At 46.1% G+C, this 19,040-nt stretch overlaps 2 protein-coding genes across 2 annotated transcripts; one reads left to right on the top strand and one right to left on the bottom strand.

The window, feature by feature from the left end:
- Positions 1-898: 898 nt before the first annotated feature.
- Positions 899-9,755, bottom strand: LOC136569720 (killer cell lectin-like receptor subfamily G member 1). Its single transcript, XM_066570082.1, has 5 exons — positions 9,638-9,755; positions 4,871-4,963; positions 4,038-4,189; positions 2,082-2,185; positions 899-1,112 (listed from the first exon to the last, which is right to left on the bottom strand). The coding sequence occupies exons 1-5, from the start codon at positions 9,753-9,755 to the stop codon at positions 1,001-1,003; spliced, it is 579 nt and encodes a 192-aa protein (XP_066426179.1). The 3' UTR covers positions 899-1,000.
- Positions 9,756-13,414: 3,659 nt separating this feature from the next.
- M6PR (mannose-6-phosphate receptor, cation dependent) lies at positions 13,415-19,017 on the top strand. Its single transcript, XM_066572276.1, has 7 exons — positions 13,415-13,522; positions 14,961-15,131; positions 15,322-15,494; positions 15,584-15,693; positions 15,894-16,024; positions 16,600-16,726; positions 17,272-19,017. The coding sequence occupies exons 2-7, from the start codon at positions 14,962-14,964 to the stop codon at positions 17,392-17,394; spliced, it is 834 nt and encodes a 277-aa protein (XP_066428373.1). The 5' UTR covers positions 13,415-13,522; position 14,961; the 3' UTR covers positions 17,395-19,017.
- The last annotated feature ends 23 nt before the right edge of the window (positions 19,018-19,040 follow it).

Raw genomic sequence — 19,040 nt, 5'->3', positions numbered from 1 at the left:
TGCTTTAGAATAAATCATCCCAGTTGTTTCAGCCTCTCCACAGAGGGGAGATGCTCCAGTCCTTTTGTCATATTTGTGGCCCTGTGTTGGACTCTCCAGTCAGTATGGCCATGTGTCTCTTGTACTGAGCAGCCCAGAACTGAAGACAGTGTTCCCAAATATTCACTGTGGGTTTATGGCATTCAAACTCTGAGCCTGTCTTGGCTCTATTTGAACTGAAAGATCATTTCATTAAGGGTTTGTCCACTGCTTCCTCTATCTGCAGTATGAAAATGCACAGGTGAGGAGGAAAACAGGTTCCTGGTGGATTAAATAATTATACAGAATTAGCTGTATCCCTTTGACTCCAGAAGTCCAGTTTCTTGACTAGCTTCTTAAACCTGCCTAATTCCTTCCAACAGAGAGAAGAAGTGGCACAGGTACACGCTTTTGTTTCAGTGCAGTCCGAGATTTATTTTCACTGCTGGATTTACAGAAGCTGCAGTTTCATTTCACCCTCTTCTCTCCCACTCATACCACTGGCATGCAAAAGGAGAAGCTGCCACTAGAATAAATATGTTTATATGTTTCTGTCAATGAACAGCAGGCCTCCTTTCCTGGTCCTTCTGATATCAGACAATGGAGTTGCAGGGAATGGAAACGAAATCTGATACTTAGAAGTGAGGGAAAATGACTAGGTCCCCCTCAGAGGTCTGAAGACACCTGTTGTGACAAAGCTTTTATTTGCCTTTATAGGATAAATAAGGGAAAGAGTAGGCCAGGGAATATGTCCCAGGTCTCATCTGGTCACAAAGAGCAGTAATCCAACACTTGTGGACTGAGAATAAATCTATTTCTGAGATTAACTCACCCTTATGGACAACAAACCTGTTCTTGTAAAACACTTTAGTGAGGGTATGGAAAAGGTAGTCCTTGCTCTTGTATGAAGCTTCAGTTTGCAGGGCAATGATCACCTCATACCACCGATGGGGTCATTGTGAGATGAAAAAGCACATGGGATTTATCTAAGTGTTTTCTCACAGATCCACTGAGCAGGAACTTCACAGCTGGAGGCATGAAACTGATCTTTCATCAGGACAGCACAACTTTGCACAGGGCTGTTAGAGTGGACCCTGCAAGAGACATGGAATAGTAGTGAGAATGAAAGAAAATACTGAGATTGTCTCCTGGAGACAAGAAATTAAAAACATCTGATTTTGAAGGGTATAGCCCAGAGGAAGAGAAACAACCTTACCTCCAAAAGGCAGCTGTTGGAAAATAAAATGTACATCAAAGAACCTATCTACCTGCCACAGCTAAGTAATTTTGCCATCACAGAACCCAAATCAGACCTAAACTCCGACAAAATTCCCTGCAGTGGCAGTTATAGCCACCAGCATGTGAGTATTTGAATGGCAGTGGTATTTGAATGAAAGTCTCATGGAATGATCACTGCCTTCAAGGAGTTCATAGGAACAGAAAGCTGGATTTAATCAGGGAACTAAGCCAAGTGCTCTGAGTACTGACCTGTTGACAGTGAGATCTTGGGCAAGTTTTGCTTGCTGGAGAGGCTTTAGAAACTAACTCATTCCATAAAAAGGAAAGGGCCAGGCAAAGTCACCAGATAAAAAAATGTTTTCCCTCATGGAAAACACTGACTTTTGTCCAAATAAAGACTGAGCTAAAATTAAAGTTCTGACTTAGGTTGGCACCAGTAGAGCAGGAAAGGGCTGGGTTCTTGCACCCAGTGACACCAGCATTCTACAGAATGGGTGCAAGGTGGCTAAACCCAGTAAAGCCATATGTCTTTCTGACCAAGCATCTGTGTGCTGGTGCAGGTAAATAAAGTCCCTGGTCTGAGCAGCTGGAGGGAAGCAGAGTGAGATACTAATACTTGACCTGCTTTTCACAGGTACATGCCTTTACAAGGTGCAGGGCAGTAAAAAGTAAACACTACTGAGCTTACTGCAGTACAGGTGACAGCAAGAAGAAAATCTGCCCAGGAAGAAAGCTCCTGACATCTGGAGGAGGAACTCTGGGTGTTCTGGAACACCAGGCAATCTGAATAAGCACTATTGTTTTTAAAACAGAATGAAACTCACCTGGCATCACTTAATACAGAGCCATCCTCCCAAATCCATCCAGATCTTGTACTGTTCCTCAGTCCAATCCAGAAACATTCTGCTTGAATACGCTTGAACAGATCCTAGAAATGATGATGAATTACAAAGTGACTAATGAAAGCCAGCTTGAAAATGGAGATAAGGAAAAGTAGAGGGAACAGAGAGCAAGATACATCCCCTCACCTCACTGTTCCTTAAGTGACTAACAATTCTGCTTCCCCACACCTTCTAATGACAGGGCCAAGAGTCGGACTCGATGATCCTGATGGGTCCCTTCCTACTCTGCATATTCTGTGATTATATGGTTCTATGAACTTCACCCCAGTCTCCTGGAATTTCCTGCACAGAGCTTTATGTAGGAAGGTATGCTATTGATATTAATATTAACACCCTACTATACAGCTAACTAGCAAGCTAATATGAAGTATTAACAATTAAAGGTAAAATCAGGGCAGGATAGGGCAGGAAGTGCAGGCACCGACAGATATGTGTAACAAGCCCAGTATGAAAGCTCTTTGTATTTCATACACATTTTCCTCCTATGTTTTCAATGTTCATTTCCTTTCAGCTAACTTTTAATCTCTGATTATTGTTAAAAGGTGAAGCCTGCGACAGAAATTCAGCCCTGAAGTAAATTCCCCATCCCCAACCCTCCTCCCCATAAAAAAAACAAAGCAAGGAAACGTAAGTTTGTCTTGTCCACCTTTGCAACCAAAGAACAGCAACCTTTCAGAGATATGGCTGGGCTCCATCCTTATCTCCTGCTGCCATAAACAAAGCTTCAGAGAAGACATCTTCAGAGAGAAGCATTAACAAAGCTGGCTTGGTAAAGTTGTTGGAATAGGAGTAGCTTGAGGAATCACTGGAGTGTTGCTGGTTGTTTGGAAATGACTGCAGTTCCCTAGCACTTGGAGGTCGAGCAATCACAGCCTTTGAAGTACAAGACATGGATAACTAGAAAAGTCTTGTTTAGATGGGTGAGTCTAAACCCTAACCCTATCCCTGAGCAGGGATAATGGGTAACCTAGTAGCTGAGATGGTGGTAAGAAAGCAGCAGGAGCAGGAAGGCTTTCTTCATGCCAAAGAAATGGGTAATCTGGGGAAGATGCCTATTTCTCAAGGAGACAGGATTTGTCGAAGCAAATCTGAGAGCCTGGTACATACTCCCAATCAAGCAGAGACCTGGCTTTGTAATCCTCCAGAGAACATCACACAATGCAACTTCTGTCCATGACCTGGAAGCTGTCCACATTCATTGGACCTGAGCTAATAAGCCCTGGCTTGAGCAAAACCGGATCAAGGTTTCTGCTCTACTTAAGCAGATGTGCCTCAGCGCCCCGGTAATCAGCACTACCCCTTTCTCTAGGGACAATACGTGCCCCTGCCCCCAGAGAGCACCTGCAGTGGATTCCTTATTTCACCAGCACAGCTGAGGTATTTCGGCAGAGGGAGGAAGTAAGCATTGAAAAGAGACTGAGAAAGAAATATCTAAGCATGAACCCCTGGAATGGTATGGGTCACTGAGCAGGAGGAGCCGGAGCGCTCACAGGGAGGAGAAGTATTGCTTTTGCAAAGGAAGCACTCCTTGAGAGGAGGGACATATCAGTTTGTAGGCAACAAATACAATGACTGCTCAGTGCCACTGTAATCATTCATATCAGTCTTATTGGGAATAGCAGAGGAGGTGGAGAGGAAAGTGGAGAAGGCTGTCTCCTACCATCCGTCATAGGGTATTCTGAGTACCTGACAGTGACCCTCATCTCTCCATTCTCCCCTTTGCTTCTCTGCTTCCTGCAAACTTTGTGATGTGTAACACCACAGTCACAAAGCCCTCCTCTCCTTTAAAACCAAAATATTGCTGAAGTGACAGCACTGCTTGTATGCCAGTCACTTGCAAGGAAATGGGAGATCCTCAAAGCCAAAGAAAACCATTACCATCTCCAAGGTATCATTAATCACTAGGAGGTGAGCTCCCTGTGCCCTGCAGGATTCCTGGCTGGAATTCCAGTCCTTCTTCTCCGCGGAGAAGGAGTAGCAGCTCCCTCTGTAGGCCACCCACTCTTGAGGGCAGTGTGGGTGGCAGTCACCTGTAAAGAAGTCAAAATACTCATACTCTTCTCTACCATTAACCAACAGAAACACTTGTCAGCAAGGACCTACTGAGAAACAACTCATTTGAATAGCTGAAATGCAGAAAACTCAAATTAGGACAAGATTCTGAAAATAATAGTGTAATTTCAAAATCTTACAATAGTCACATGTTCTCTGATGCTGGTGGCAAGCATGCACACACTCACCCCACCCCGAGATTTCCACTAAACCTCTCAGATACCCAATAATACCCAACTGGCTATCTGAAAACAGATCACACTCTGTGGGTATGGTGTGATCACGTCCCACCTGGGGTGGATGGATTTTAAGCAACTAACAGGAAGCTCCTCCACATAGCCTAGCACCATCTGCATGCCTGCAAATATATTACAGACCTATTTGTTCTACAGTTTACCACTACATTTACCAGGCAAGTCTACAAAGACTTTTCAATATATTTAACTGTTCTTTGCCACAGGATCTGAAATGGGTTTCCTGGAGTCTGCATGAGGAATCTATTCTTCAAAATATTCTGGATAGGCAGTGGGTACATAAGGCTCGTCGAAACCTAGAAGAGCTTCTGGTTTTAACTCCATACGATGGAGTTTCTGTGGTTAGATGCGTCGCTGCTCCCTTGCTGTTGGTTGCTCATGCTCAGCAGCCCTTTGTGCACTTACTCATCTTCCAAATCAAAGCAATTGCCAGGGAGATGCTCAGTGTGCCAAAGCCTATGGCCAAGCCCTTCAGAACTGCTGACCACAAACAGGGAGCTGTAAAAGAGAAAAGAAAACATAGTGAACAGAAGCCACATGAAAACTGACTGTGGTTTTACATAGTCCTGGGCATTTCTACAAGGAACTGCACTATTTAAAGCATCGTGTCTGTATACACTCTGCACATGGTAGACATCACTGTCCCTGCCCAGCCAAACTGGGGCCTCCCCATCAGCCCAGGGCCACATTTCAGCTGGGTTTGGGGCCACCAGTTCCTGTCTGAACTTCCCAGGGGGTACCTTTCTCTACATCAGCCATAGCTCTGCCTCTGCCTGGCCACAGAGCCTGCTGGTCCAGCCTCTGTGGTGGCTGACCCCAGCAGAGGAAGCACCTACCACAAGTTAGCTGGAGCCACCTAGGCACTATGTGACACCTCATGCTGGCAGGAGCCTCTCAACAAATCCACTCCTGCCTCAGCATTGAAGCTTGGGGTGGAAACCAGAGAGCTGCATTGCTACAGCCACCATGTTCCAGCTTACATGTAAAAAGAAATCCAAAGATCTTTCCCGCAGCTCTCCCAGCAATAACAACAGGTTTAATCTCAGCATCCTGCTAACAGGCTTACACACATGGACATGTTACATCTTCCCAGGATACTCCCAAGGCAGTTCTACATTTTCATCATCCATGGTGGGGTGGCAGCATGGGTGAGCCAGCCTTGAAGACCTTGGGACATCTCCCCCTTCACACTTTCACCACCACTGTTTGCTGTTCACTAGCTGCCAGTGGCAGAGGGGCCACTTGGGGCAACTTCCACTGTAGCCCAGCACAGCTTGCTTTCAAAGGGCGGGTCAGGACTGGGCTGTAGAGGTCTGCTTATGTACAGCACAACGTGTTCACCTCCAGGCTACATGCTGCTTTTCCACTGCCATCTCCTGGAGCTGTGTTTGACCTGAGAGGCATTCAGTTTGCATAAAATATTTGAAATTTCAGCACTAAAATCTCTTCTCTCCCAGACAGGAGAGAGGATGACACTTACTGGTACGGGTGAACTCCAGGGGAGTTTGTTTTGCTTTTTTTATTAATCTCAGTATGGCAGCTGCACAGACAACAGCACTTTCTAAGAAGCAGTAATGTGCAGCTAACTTATGTACCACATCCTGATCTTGTGATGTTCCAGAGCCTTCTACCAACAAAATCTAGCAACAAAATCCCCATGGACCTCATGAAATTTGAGGTGCTTCTCTCTTCATCATGTCACGAGACACAAAGAAACACATTTGATCTCTTGGAGGAGGTTGAAAACAAATGCAGATCACATATGAAGAATATTGTGAGAAAAACAAAGAAAGCCAGTGCTAAAACAGAAGGTGAAGGGACTCCACTTAAAAACAAGAACACATTCTTTACACATTGGAAGCTTTGTCCAAATACAGAAAGTAGACCAGATCAGTAAATTAATAAAAATCAATTTATTTTGATCTTGAGCAGTTTGCAGGCTCACTTATTAAGGCCAGTTTCTCACCTATAGAGACACACTTAGGCCTGTGGTTTTACCTAGAAGAAGTTTCTAAGATAACAAGGGAGATCATGAGGGAGCGTTGTTGTAAGCATCATTCTTCTGCTATAAAGATCTTTTCTAAGATAGAGGCTTTCTCACATTTCCTGAAGCTTGTAGGATCTTCTAGCTCTCCCAAACATAATTTTAAAATAGTATCATTTCTTATTTTTTTAAAATCATTATTACATAACATTTTCAGAGACAAAATACAGAAAGACTTTTCAGTTACAACCTACTCCTCAGCTTCACACAAAGGGACAGCGGGAGAACTGAAGGACTTGGACTGGGTCTGGAACTTAAACTTGACGCTGCTCTCTGTTCCTCTTGTTTGTATCCCTGGCAGCTTGGGTTTTGTCATCAGATTAGGCCTCAAGAGAATTAAATCAGCCCAAGGTTAAGGGGTAGGGTGGAGATTTTTCTCGGCAGATTACAACTGAAAACTTGGCAAAAGTGGATAAACATCTGATGAAATATAACTCCTTGTTCTGAGATCACATCTGTACTTTTGTTTTCTGTCCTCTCTTGCCTCTCCAAAGAAGCTGTCTCCTGCATCCTTCTGATCACTCTTAGATTTTAGGGAAAACTGCCAAGACAAGGCAACCAGGATGGCAGTCTTTGAAACAGTTAATCCTTAAATGTCATCACCTGGCAATGAACAGAGCAGTTCACTCTCTATTGTTTCAAACCAACTGCAGAAAAAAGGGAATGATTCATCATCAAAACAAAATCCCAGGGCACCTCCACAAGCCCAGCAGTGGGAGAGTCACTAAAGTTCATAAAAATGAAAAAAATATGGCATTAGATAATTTTGGAAGGAATAAAAAAAAAAACCAAAGAGAAGTGGGAAAACAGGAAGTGTTTGAGGTGAATTTAAGCTGCACTCGAACTGCAGAGATCAATCTAGAGAAGCGCAATAAAGTATTTCACAAATCAGGAGTCCCTGCAGTTCACACTTTTTAAAACAGGTTCAATGGTTTCTGTTTGATCCTCAGCCCCAGAACTACATGTGAAGCTCTTGTAGGGGTGGATGGGAGAAGTACCTAAGATAAGTTTGAAACCAGAGGAAAATCTGAATGGAGCATCCAGAAATATTTTCATGTAGTTGTCTGATGAACTGTGGAAGAGTCTGTCGAAGAGGGTAAGTGGATTGGTGGACATTTAATGTAAATATCCAATGTTATCACTTTCTCTTCACAAAACACCCCAACAAGTCTCTCAGTGTTCTGGAGAAATGACTCTGATACTCTCCATTCATTTGCAAGCAACATGACCCAATATTTTTAGGTTTGTGAGTCCAGATTCAGTTCAAAAACTGAAAGCTGTTAGCATTTTATAATTCAACTCATCAGGACAATCTGAAGAATATCATGGCACTGTCTCAAATAGCTCCCCTCAGCTCCTGCCTACCTCAGTATGGGAGCAGCATGACTACCTACAGCCAAGGAGGAGAATTTGAGATACTAGGATTCTGTTCCTGGCTATGGCACAGACCTGGTTATTGCTGTTACTACAAGCACACTACACAGGCTAAGTGACTGCTCTACTGACATTCTGGTAGTGCAGCATATCTAAGGCTCTCTGGAAGCCAAAGAGAAGAAACAATCAGGGAAACTCTTCATTTTTGAAGAGTCCATAAGCACCAAAATTTGTTGGTTTGACCAGAGGACTGATCTACACGTGTGACACTGTGCCTGCAAAGTCAGCAAGGGAAAAATACCTGAGAGCACATCTCTCAGAAGTGATGGAGGCAGGAACAGAGTTGAACATAAAGACCTTCAAAAGAAAGGTACTTAAAGTTAGATCCTTAGGGATCCTTTCATGCTGAAGACAGCTGAGAAATAATCAAATAACATGCACAAGAAGTGTTCAAGTGTTCAAGTATCAGCTTCCTTATTTTCGGTTGTCTGACCATAGCTCAAAAAGATGAGGTTCCATAAAAGAATGTGGAGAGATGCTAAAAAGAAAAATGCAAACATCTAAAGAGGGCATTGGTTAATCCCCTTCCAACAGGGTGGGGGTGAACAAGAATGGCAGGGAATGAAAGGATGTTACTGTGTGAAAACATATGCAAAATCAAGACTGCCCTCCAAACAGATGGAGTGTGAGTACCAGATAGGAACTGGGGAGTTTCTGTACTGGCTTTGTTTCCATAGTGAAACAAGTGACCAGGTAGCAGTAAACACCTTAGGTATACAAAATTATTCTGATCAGGGTATAGAAATCTTGTATCCCACAGTGAGTATCCCTTTGCTGTAACATCTCTGAAAATTTAAAGTCCCACAGTGAGTATCCCTTTGCTGTAACATCTCTGAAAATTTAAAGTCAACCATGAGTGTTGCAGCCAACACAACAGAACTCATCTAAAGCTCACTGGCCTTCATAGAATCATAGAATTATCTGAGCTGGAAAGGACCGTAAAGCTCATCTAGTTCCAACCCCTCCACCATTTTGCATGAAGGGAAATACTTACAAAGAAGGATCACCAATGCAAAGTTTGACCCTTTGAAGGTGGTATTCCTACACTAAGCTGCCAGAGGAATTGTTTGGTGTGACATCTGCAGGTCTAATCAGGGGTAATGGAGACGAAATAAGGAAAGTAAAAATTTAAGGAAAGCACTAAGAAAATTTTCCAGATAGTAAAGTGCTCTGAAGAACTGTTTCACAGCAAAAGCTGAAAATTTGCTCACTGGGAGGTATGTAACACTAGAACACAGAAAACAGCAAAAAATCACAAAAGAATCCTGCATAGCCCCACAGGAGAGAGGCTGGATGATCTCATATGCTTTCTCTGTCTCTGATCTCTGATTAGCATGTGCCTCTAATTTATCTGTATTCGCATCTTAACTTCCCTTCAAAGAACTATTGCTCACAACCTCTTGCTGCTGACAAGCAGACAACTTTAAACCAGTTTTGAAGAAAAGGATGCCTGGTTGAATGCCCAGGAGTAGACACTGAAGGAGGTCGGTGAGAGGGAGGGTAAAAATGCTGGGTCTCTAACTCGTCAGCTTTAATCACATGAACATATTATATCCACAGTAATTTTTGAACCAAAGCAACAGCTCTCTAAGCTGGCACTCAGAATCAGTTTCCAGTTCAGAGTGTTTCTGTTAAATCTTGCTTTCACTCAAAGCAAAATCTTTGGTTGACCTACCTGATCCATCTTTCCTCACCTCTTTTCTCCTGTGGAGCTTTGGCCCTTGGAGGAGGAGTCTGAGAGAATCTGACAGAAGTATACGTTACTTCCTCGCTCTCATCAGCTGCAGAAATTTCTGATCTGCTTGCCTCCATGACAAAGCAAGGAGTGTGCACAAAAGGATGTTTCGATCAGGCTGTTGAACAACAGGGCTGTGAAACAGGAAGCCCGAGGCTATATTCAGAAGACAAGAAATATGAAGCTGCTACCTTTATCTCCAGCTGCTAAGATAACCAAATTTACCACGGAATGGAGAGCAGTGGAACTGCAGCAGCTTTCATTTTCTAACCCGATGAAGGATGTCTCAAGAACAGCTGCTAATGGAAAAGGTGAATAATCACAAAGTTCAGGGGTACTCTACTTGTTGCTGATGCAAGAGGGTATGGTTACCCCCATGCAGGAATTGGGAGGATTTGTGCTGCTCTGAGGAACTCCCTTCAGGGCAGAAGCAGCAGGATGGTGACAGCACAAGGCAAAAAAGGTGAATAGTGAGAGTACGAGGTGAAAAGTGGGATAAGCAAGGGCTATGGCAAACTGGCAGCCCAACTGCTGTCAGACAGGAAGTAGAGATGGACAGCACAGGTTTGAAAAGGAAGCCTTGTGAGCTTTGGACAGTTCCACTTCAAACTGGGAACTCTGTCTATACCCAATACCAGTGTGACTGTGCTTGAGACACAAGGCAGGCACTGAGAGCTGGCATTCCTCAAGTCCCTCCAAGTCAACATCTCAACAGCATCAGTACAAGGGAGACAGGGACATACTGAGGAGAATCTACCAAAGGGGCACAAAGAGGATAAAGGGACCAGACTCCTTCTGTCCTGGGAGGAAAGACTGAGAGCTCTGGTACTGTTTGGCCTGGAGAAAAGACTTCTTGTTTAGGACCCAATTAATGTATATAAATAACTGAAGAGAGGGTACAAGAAGAGTGAAACTCTTCAGTGGTGCCCAGTGACAGGACAAGAGGCCATGAGCACAAACTGAAAGACAGAAGGTGTTGCCTCTAAACATCAGGAAACACTTTTTTACTCTGAGGGTGGCTGAAAACTGACATAGGTTAGCCAGAGAGGTTGTGGTGTGTCCCTCAATGGAGAGTGGCCTGGACACAATCCTGGGTTGTAGGTGGACCAGGTTGTAGGTGGCCTGGCCTGAGCCGGGGGTGGGACCAGATGACCTTGAAAGGTCCCTTCCCCACTCAACCATTTAGTGATTCTGTGGTCAGCAACAACGGGAAAGGCTACTTTTCTTTTGAAGTATTGACCATTGATGAGAAGAGTTCAAGTTGTGCCAGGGAAGGTTTAGATTGGATACTGGCAAAATTTTCTTCACCAAAAAGGATATCAAGCACTGGGACAGGCTGCACAGGGAAGTGGTTGAGTCACCATCCCTGAAAGTATTTTAAAAATATGCAGATGTGGAGCTTAGGGACATGGCTTAGTGCTGGGCTTGTCAGGGTCAGGTTAATGGTTGAACTCAATGATCTCCAGGGTCTTTTCCATCCTAAAAGATTCTGTGACTCTGTGGTGGGGAGTACAGATGTTTCCAGCACCCCGAGAAATCTCTTAGCTGCATGGTTGGCTGGTTTTTGTTTTAATCCACATTCTGGATTAAATTAAATTTCCGAGCCCTTCCATTTCCTGCTCAGAATGGGGATATTGGTCAGACTCAGGCTGCTCTTCTTCAGCACAGTACACCACAGGTAATTTCCAATAATTATTTGGGCATGCTCAACAAAGGAGTTGGGATTACTGCTGCCTCCAACAGGGATTATTGTTCCCCCTTCTGGTGACATGTTCTAAATTCAAGAAATGGTTCCACGGGAGGATGCTTACCTGACACAGAGTGGCCAATTTGTTACAATGCACATGTTGGGGAAGGGATTGGATATTTCTGCAAATATTTCTTCACTTGCCTCTAAGGGTGGCATATTGCACCCACAAGGTTCCTTCCAATCTTTGGCAGGTCCTGTGGACAGCAAGACAGGGAGGGTGTGCCTGAAAGGATTGGGAAGGCATAAGACAGCAGAGCAAGATGAGAGGCAGAAGATCTTTCCTAAATGCTTCAAATCAATAATAGAAAAGTCTAAAGAGAGCTCTCAAGCTCAGAGAATTTGCTATACTCATAAGGGAGTTTAGCTGGGAATACAGTCTGTATAGCTGAAAAGTAACTAACAGGATTCAGACACAGCTTTAAAGTGTCCAGATCTGACTTTGTGGTTTTTTTGGTAGATTCTCTGCAGTATGTCCATGTTCTCTCATACTTTGGAATAAAGGTGTTTCACCCAGCTCCTGCCAGTTTTGTCACTTTTTAAGTGCCCAGGCTGCCTGCTGGCCCAGAGCGATTACAAAGACAGCACTTTTTGTGAAGAACTCGAGAAGTGAAATCTGGTGGGAAAGAATTAAGAGCTCTGTTTTAACGTGGTTTACCTTTTATTTTCTAATATCAGCAGGATAGGAAGTAGAGTGGGAGGGATCACACTGTAGAAGGTGTGAACTCTCAGTTATTATGTGTGAATAAATAAATCTGACTTCTGCAGCTGTGCCATACTGTCACTATGGAGTCACAGGACTAAACCGATCTGTTTTCCAGGAGCCAGCAGCACTTCTTCCCTAGTTCTTCACTGCTGAAGCAGCATACCAAAGGGGAAACCTTCCAAATTTCTCTGACAGGTACCTTTTCCAGCATGTTGGTACATTCACTAACTGCAGCATTTCTTTCTTAACTAGAGGATGCAAAAGCCTCAGAACTCTGGCAAAGAACATCTGTCCCTTCCAGTAACAGACTCCTGGAAAATGGATGTGCTCTGGGAACACATCATAAGGAGAGAGATGTCCTTTGAACAGGCCAGTCTCACATCTCACATTTATAGGTATTATTAATGTCATCCAAGATGCTCAAGCACACTAACCTTGTGTGCTGGACCTGGGATTTCTCTTACAGTGGCAAAACCTGCAGGGGGAAGTTGGGGGAGGCACCTTTATTCCAAAGTATAACAAAACATGGAAAGAATCCACCAGAGACACAAAGTGGGGACAAAATCAGAAGGATCGAGGCCACAAAGCAGTTTTGTGAAGCGGTCGAGACACCTCGCTCCTGCAACACAAGTCATTCTGGAGGCACCTGGTGGGTGGGGATGGCAAAGCGCAGCGACAGAGGGACTGCTCCGGCAGCGGGAGCGAGGGAAGGGCGATGCCCAGAAGCCTTTCATCCCTGCCGATGCGGCCGCCTGCCTGCGGCTGCTCCGAACCTGCGCGGGGCACAGGAGAGGGGAGAGCGCGACGCCAGCGAGGGACAGTCACAAAGCACTTGGGTGAGTTGATGTGCAGCCGGAAGCCCGGCGATCCCGATCCCGATCCCGATCCCGATCCCGATCCCGATCCCCGTCCTCGTCCCGAGGGGCTGTTCCCCGCTGTTCCCGGCCGCCTCGGCAGAGCCAGGCCGGCTAGCTCCGCGCTGTGAGGACTCCTCCTCTCTGCCCGCCCTCGTCGTTCATTGGCAGAGAGGCGAGCGGGGGCGAGGCCCTCGAGCTGAGGCTCACCGCCCATTGGCTGAGGGAGAGGAAGTGGGCGTGCCCCGGTGAGCCCCCGGCCCTGCCCGCCTTTACCCCGCCGCTCTTCATTCGCTTCGCAGCGCTCCTGGGCGGGCGATCTCCGCCGCTCCCGCGATCCCATTGGCGCTGGGCTCCAGTTCCGCCACGCTCTTCCCGGCTTCCGGCTGGCGGGGCGGGCGAGGGAGCCGGTCGGGACGCGGAGGAGGCCGGTGCCGCCTGTACCTGTGGTCCCCGGGCCGCCCAGCATGAGATCCGCCTGAGCCGCGGGTCTCTCTTCCCTGTGGGCGGCGGCGCCTGGTCCCGGGGCGGCCGCAGGTGGGTGCGCGGCGCTGGGGACGTGGGGAGCGGGCACAGCGAGGCCGCGGGGCGCAGCCGCGCTCCGTCCCGGGCGGGTCTGGGGCAGCGGCCCCCGGCTGGAGGAGCCCGGCCGGGCTGCTCCCAGCGAAGCCAGTACGTTCCCGGGAGAAGCCGTGCCCGGAGCTGAGGGCAGGTCCTGGTCTTGGCCTCAGGAGAGAGCAGTCACGAGCCCTCGTGTCAAGGGCTTCCTCATTTCGGTGACCGCGCACTGGAACAGATTGCCCGTGGAGGCTGTGGAGTCTCCCTCACTGGAGATATTCCAGAACCGTCTGGACACAGTCCTGTGCCATGTGCTCCAGGACGACCCTGCTTGAGCAGGGAAGTTGGACCGAGTGACACACTTTGGTCCCTTCCAGCCGTACCCATTCCGTGATTTCTGCGTTCCTGGCCTTCTTTCGGTGCCCCATGGCGAGCAGAGCCCACGCTCAGCAGCTGTGAGCCGTGGCGGTGGACTCCGGGGGCTCTGGGGAAATCATTAGGTTCACTCAGACGGGCTCTGTGCCCGCCTGCAGCCAGGTGCTTGTTTAATGGAGGGCCTGCCTTCCACCAGCGAATGGAGCTTCACCAAAATCTGCGGCACAAGAAGCAGAGGGAGATCTGTTGCACTGCTTTGTTTGGCTGGTGCCATCATTGAATGTTTCATTTGTGATTTTAGTCTGAACCTGAAAGCCATATCTCATAGATTATTATTGTTGTTGTTACTATTATTGCTATTATTATTAATTATTGCTGTTATTATCTTCATTACTGCCTTGTTGATTGGATCTTGCATACGATGCCTTGCTTTTCTCCTTCCCTGGTGGAAACTGGGAAGGAAGGGAAGGAAGAAACTGCTTTGTGAAGTTGCAGTTTAGCATTATCAATGTCTTTCAGATTTTCAGTTAAAGGAGTACTGAAAAGATCATTATAAAGATTAAGGCACTTGAACAAACAGAGCCTGACTAATCACAGTGACTCTTCCCTGTGAGCTCTTTACACGAGAGCTGTGAAGATGATTGATTAGGGGCCTCATAAATAATTTTCTGCTGACTGGCTTCTCAGTGCAATGTGATAACAAACAGTGGATTATGCCTGAAATGTACTCCAGCGTTCAGTCTGCTGGACTCTGCTCTGGCAGCTAATTAATGTGCTCAGCAGCACAAATTTTTGTCGTCTCAAGGCAAATTCATAAGAAAGCCCTAAATCGGCCCAGTGAATTGTCTTTTGCTGCCCAGGAGATTCAGATTTAGTGTCTCCTGTGAACTGTGAGTTGTTTCTAGATTTCAACTTCTCCTTTTTGCAGTCAGGACTGAGGAAGTTGCTAATCATTGACTCCATGACCCTGAAGTTAGTTTGCAGGGGACTGAAACTAATCCTTTCTGAAGTTAATCCTGTATTCTCTGTGGCATGTGTCCAGGATGTCACCACCTTGCCATACCTCTGCCTTGCTGCTGGTCTTTGTGGCCCTGGCTGTAGCGGGGGCCGAGCAGTCAGAAGAGAGGAGCTGTGATGTGGTTGGTGATGAGAGCAGTGAGTCGCAGATGGAGAGAGCCCTGCTGAAGAAACTGGAGCCCCTGAGCCACATGAGGTACAGCACAACACCTGCAGGCCTTGGGGCTGCACAGTGGGCCACGGGGAAGGGAGGATTTGGGTCAGGCTGCAGAATGGACTCCCCCTCTTAGGAAGGTCTCTGATGGGCTTCCTGGTCTGAAGTGCCCACTGCTCTGAGTGTTCTTTGTAATCCAATGGACTGTCTTTTCTGTCTTTCCCTGCTGCAGGTTTAACGTGACTGTGGGGAAGGGCAAAACAGAAAACTACATCTACCATTTCAGGGTGTGCAGGGAGGTCAACAGCACCTCACATGACTTTGGTGGCCTGGTGCAAACAGATAAACAGAGTGGAAAGACCACGGTGATAGGAAGAATCAATGAAACCCAGGTCTTCAATGGAAGTACGGTTCCACTCAGTACTTGGCTTACTCAGTAGCTGCCTTCGCCTCCTGATGTGGATCTGTAGCCTGTATTGTTTCTCTCCTGGCAGGTGACTGGATCATGCTGATTTATAAAGGAGGTGATTCATACGGCAGGCACTGCAGTGGTGAGAAGAGGCGAGCTGTGATAATGATTTCTTGCAAGCGGGGAGTGACAGCGGTGAGTGACACCTGGGGTGAGAGAGCATCAGGGGGCTGCCAGACCAATGGCTGGTTGTGGGCAGAGGGGTTTTGAGGGGACAGTGAGCTGGCCTCTAGTGTCTGGTGCCCAGCTGCACCAACAGTGATAAAACTGTCTCCCGGTGAAGTTCAGTGTGCATGGGCACGTTTTCACATGACTTCACTTTTCCCAAATTGCAGAGTTCATTCAGCATTATTTCTGAAGAGCGGGAAAAGGAGCAGGAGTGTTTCTACCTCTTTGAAATGGACAGCAGTGTGGCTTGTCCAGCTGAGAATTCCCACCTCAGTGTTGGCTCCATTCTACTGATCACGTAAGTCATTTGAAGAGCTGTTTGTGCCTGAGTCATAATCTCCAGTGCTATTTAGAAACGTAGCAAATGCTATAGTAAGACTAAATTACTGCAGTATCCTTTCCCACAGCCACCATTAGATATTACTATGCCTCTGAGCTTTTTGGACAAAAGCTCTTGCTCAGGGCATGAGGCTGGGCTGGTCTGTTCCCAGTAAACGTTTTCCTTCATAGCTTACAGACAAGTGCACTGAAGCATGAGAGATTTGACTTCCTAAAATTATATGATGGCTCTTTGCCAGAGCTGGGAGCTCAGACCAGGAGTCTTGACTCATTTTCTGTGTTTGTGCTTAGAGGCACTACTTCACATAATGCTGCTAAAAGATTTATACAAGCAGATTGATAACCTGGGGACCTTTTATGGTCTGGTTTCTGTTTACACCTCTGTTCTTGAGTGGTGCTAGCATTGTTCCAATGCTAATGTGAGGCAGGTAGCTGGCTCAGAAGAGATTTTCTATAGGATTTCCTCAGCTTTGATTTTTTTTTTTTTTTTTTTTTTTTTTTTTTTTTTTTTTTTTTTTTAATTCTGCCTTTTAGGTTTGTGTCACTGATTGCAGTCTACATCGTTGGTGGGTTCCTCTACCAGCGCCTCGTTGTGGGAGCAAAGGGCATGGAGCAGATTCCTCACTTTGCCTTCTGGCAAGATCTGGGCAATTTGGTGGCAGTGAGTAAAAATTCTTATGTATTCTTATCCTGGCCCATGTTAGGAGAAAAGAGCATTGACTGTGTGGTTTGGGTAGACCTACCACCAGGGTGAAGTACTTTGAAGCAGAAGAGGGAGTCTGTTTCCTTTTTCTTGGGTATGCCATTTTTTAATCCTTGCTGAGACCAATTCCCTGCCTCTTTCCTGCAACTGTTCCTTAACAAACTAGAACATGTGCTCCTCAGGAGTTAACACTTTCCAGGTAGAAATGTTCACCTGGGGACTGAAATGCTTACTTCTGACTGTGAAATCCTTCTTTGGTCATTGTAGGCAGTGCTATTTATCCTCCATACTTGCCTTGGCCTGATGTTGCTGCATAACTGTCCAGAGCTTTGAGGACTGAGTAGGATGTTTTTTATTCCCAAATTTTGGGGAGATGTTTCAGGTAGCACAAGGATAGGCATAATCCCTTAGCAAAAGAGAAATGGCAGGAGCTGCTTTGGTTTGGTGTGGATGCTGAGTCAATTGCACACAGTCTGATGCTGGTGCTGTGTCCTTGCTCATAGGATGGCTGTGACTTTGTGTGCCGATCCAAGCCTCGGAACGCGCCAGCCGCGTACCGCGGCGTGGGGGATGACCAGCTGGGAGAGGAGTCAGAAGAACGGGATGACCACTTGCTGCCCATGTGATAGGCTTTCCACACCAAGATCTTTTGTCCCCATCTCCCCAGTGCTTGTTTAGCCAGGTGCCTCCCAGCCAGTTCTCCTTCTCTCACTTCTGATTTTCTTTACACTGTTTGCTTCCGCTGTCCCTGGTGTCAGGTCCCATGGATGCCTCTGGATGTGAACAGCACTGGTTCCTAATGGCATGTCTTATAAATATAATGCTGGGTTGGGTTTTAAAAGTGCAGCAGAGCCCAGGGGAGAAGTGTTGACATTTGAGCAGAAAACAGCAATATGAGTGTTCAGCACAGAGCAGGAATGGGAGATGAATCACTAAGAGGAAAAAAAGGGGCATGGATAGGTGCAGAAAGGGAAAAAGGCTATGGGTTAAAACAGCTGACACTGTAAAAGGGATATTCTGTGTCTTTTTATTTTTTTCCCTAGGGTTTACAGGATCTGTAAGACACTGGAATTATTTTTCTCTGAATGCATTTTCAGCTTTTCTAGCTTCTGTGCTGTTATACGATTTCTGGCAGCATAACTGGCACAAAGTGCTCTATGCCAGACTCTGGGGGTGAAGAGGCATTAGCACCTCTGCAATCTTTCGTTTCCCTAATGGCAGTGGTGTGAACTTCTCAACAGTTTCCTTCAACAGCTGTGCAGGGATGCATGCCATCCTCTCAGACTGGAGAGGGGCAATGCTGAAAAACCATAGGAGTTAAATGAAGTCAAAATATTTACTTCAGTCAAAGTATTGACTCAGTCTTCTCAATCAGTGAGAAGCAAAAGGAAAAGATGTGCTGCTAAGGAAAAGGAACATTTGCTGAAACTGAAAGTGACATCAAGACAAAATGAGACAGGTAGCTGCCACTTGAGTTCTGACACAGGCTTCCTGAGGTGACTGCCCACACACCTCAGTCACTGTCAGCATTGTGATTTCATGCTCCCCAGAAGTTCCTTGTTTTGCAGAGGGTTTTCCTATGAAGCTGTCAGAATTTATTTTTATATCAAAGGAACCATGGAAGTCCCGGCTAAGAATGCTAACACACTGAGAACTGCATAAGGGACTCTTACATGGTCAGCTTTCATAAATCACTGTCTCCTTAAGCATGGTGCAGGCCGGTCTTATGACACTTGCCCTGTGCAGATGGTACTTAACATACTGCCACTGGCTGGGAGTGAGAAAGACCTTCTCTTTGGGCCCTGGTGAAAAGCAGGTACATTTGAGCTGTAGACTTAATGGGAACCTTCAGGAACTTCGCACCTTGATTCTAAATTGCTTTTTGTTTGAGAGGCTAGACTGAGCAATCCCATTCTACCCCACTGTGTGGACTGGCTGACAACTGCCCTCACTCTGGGGGGCAGAAACTGAATAAGCAAGCCACCACTGTGTTAACAGCAGAGTACAGACAAAGTTTATGTATTTTTAAGACACTGAGAGAAAAGGGGTGGCCCTGCTTTCTTTCTGGGTTTGGAGTGGGCAAGCAATTCCTGCTTTCTTTGACTTTTGTTACAGTCTCAATCTTTCTCATAACATGGGAAAAATAGGAAGTCAGTAAGTCTGTTACTGTTTTCATGGTGGTGTCTTAAGGTAATTTTTTTTTTGTACAAAACACAACTTTCAAAAATAAAGTGACCAAAAAAACCTGGTGAAGTGTTGTGCTGGTGTAGCA

The sequence above is a fragment of the Molothrus aeneus genome, chromosome 2 (assembly GCF_037042795.1).
Source record: "Molothrus aeneus isolate 106 chromosome 2, BPBGC_Maene_1.0, whole genome shotgun sequence".
In the NCBI taxonomy this organism is placed as follows: domain Eukaryota; kingdom Metazoa; phylum Chordata; class Aves; order Passeriformes; family Icteridae; genus Molothrus; species Molothrus aeneus.
This window is presented reverse-complemented; position numbering and strand designations above follow the sequence as displayed.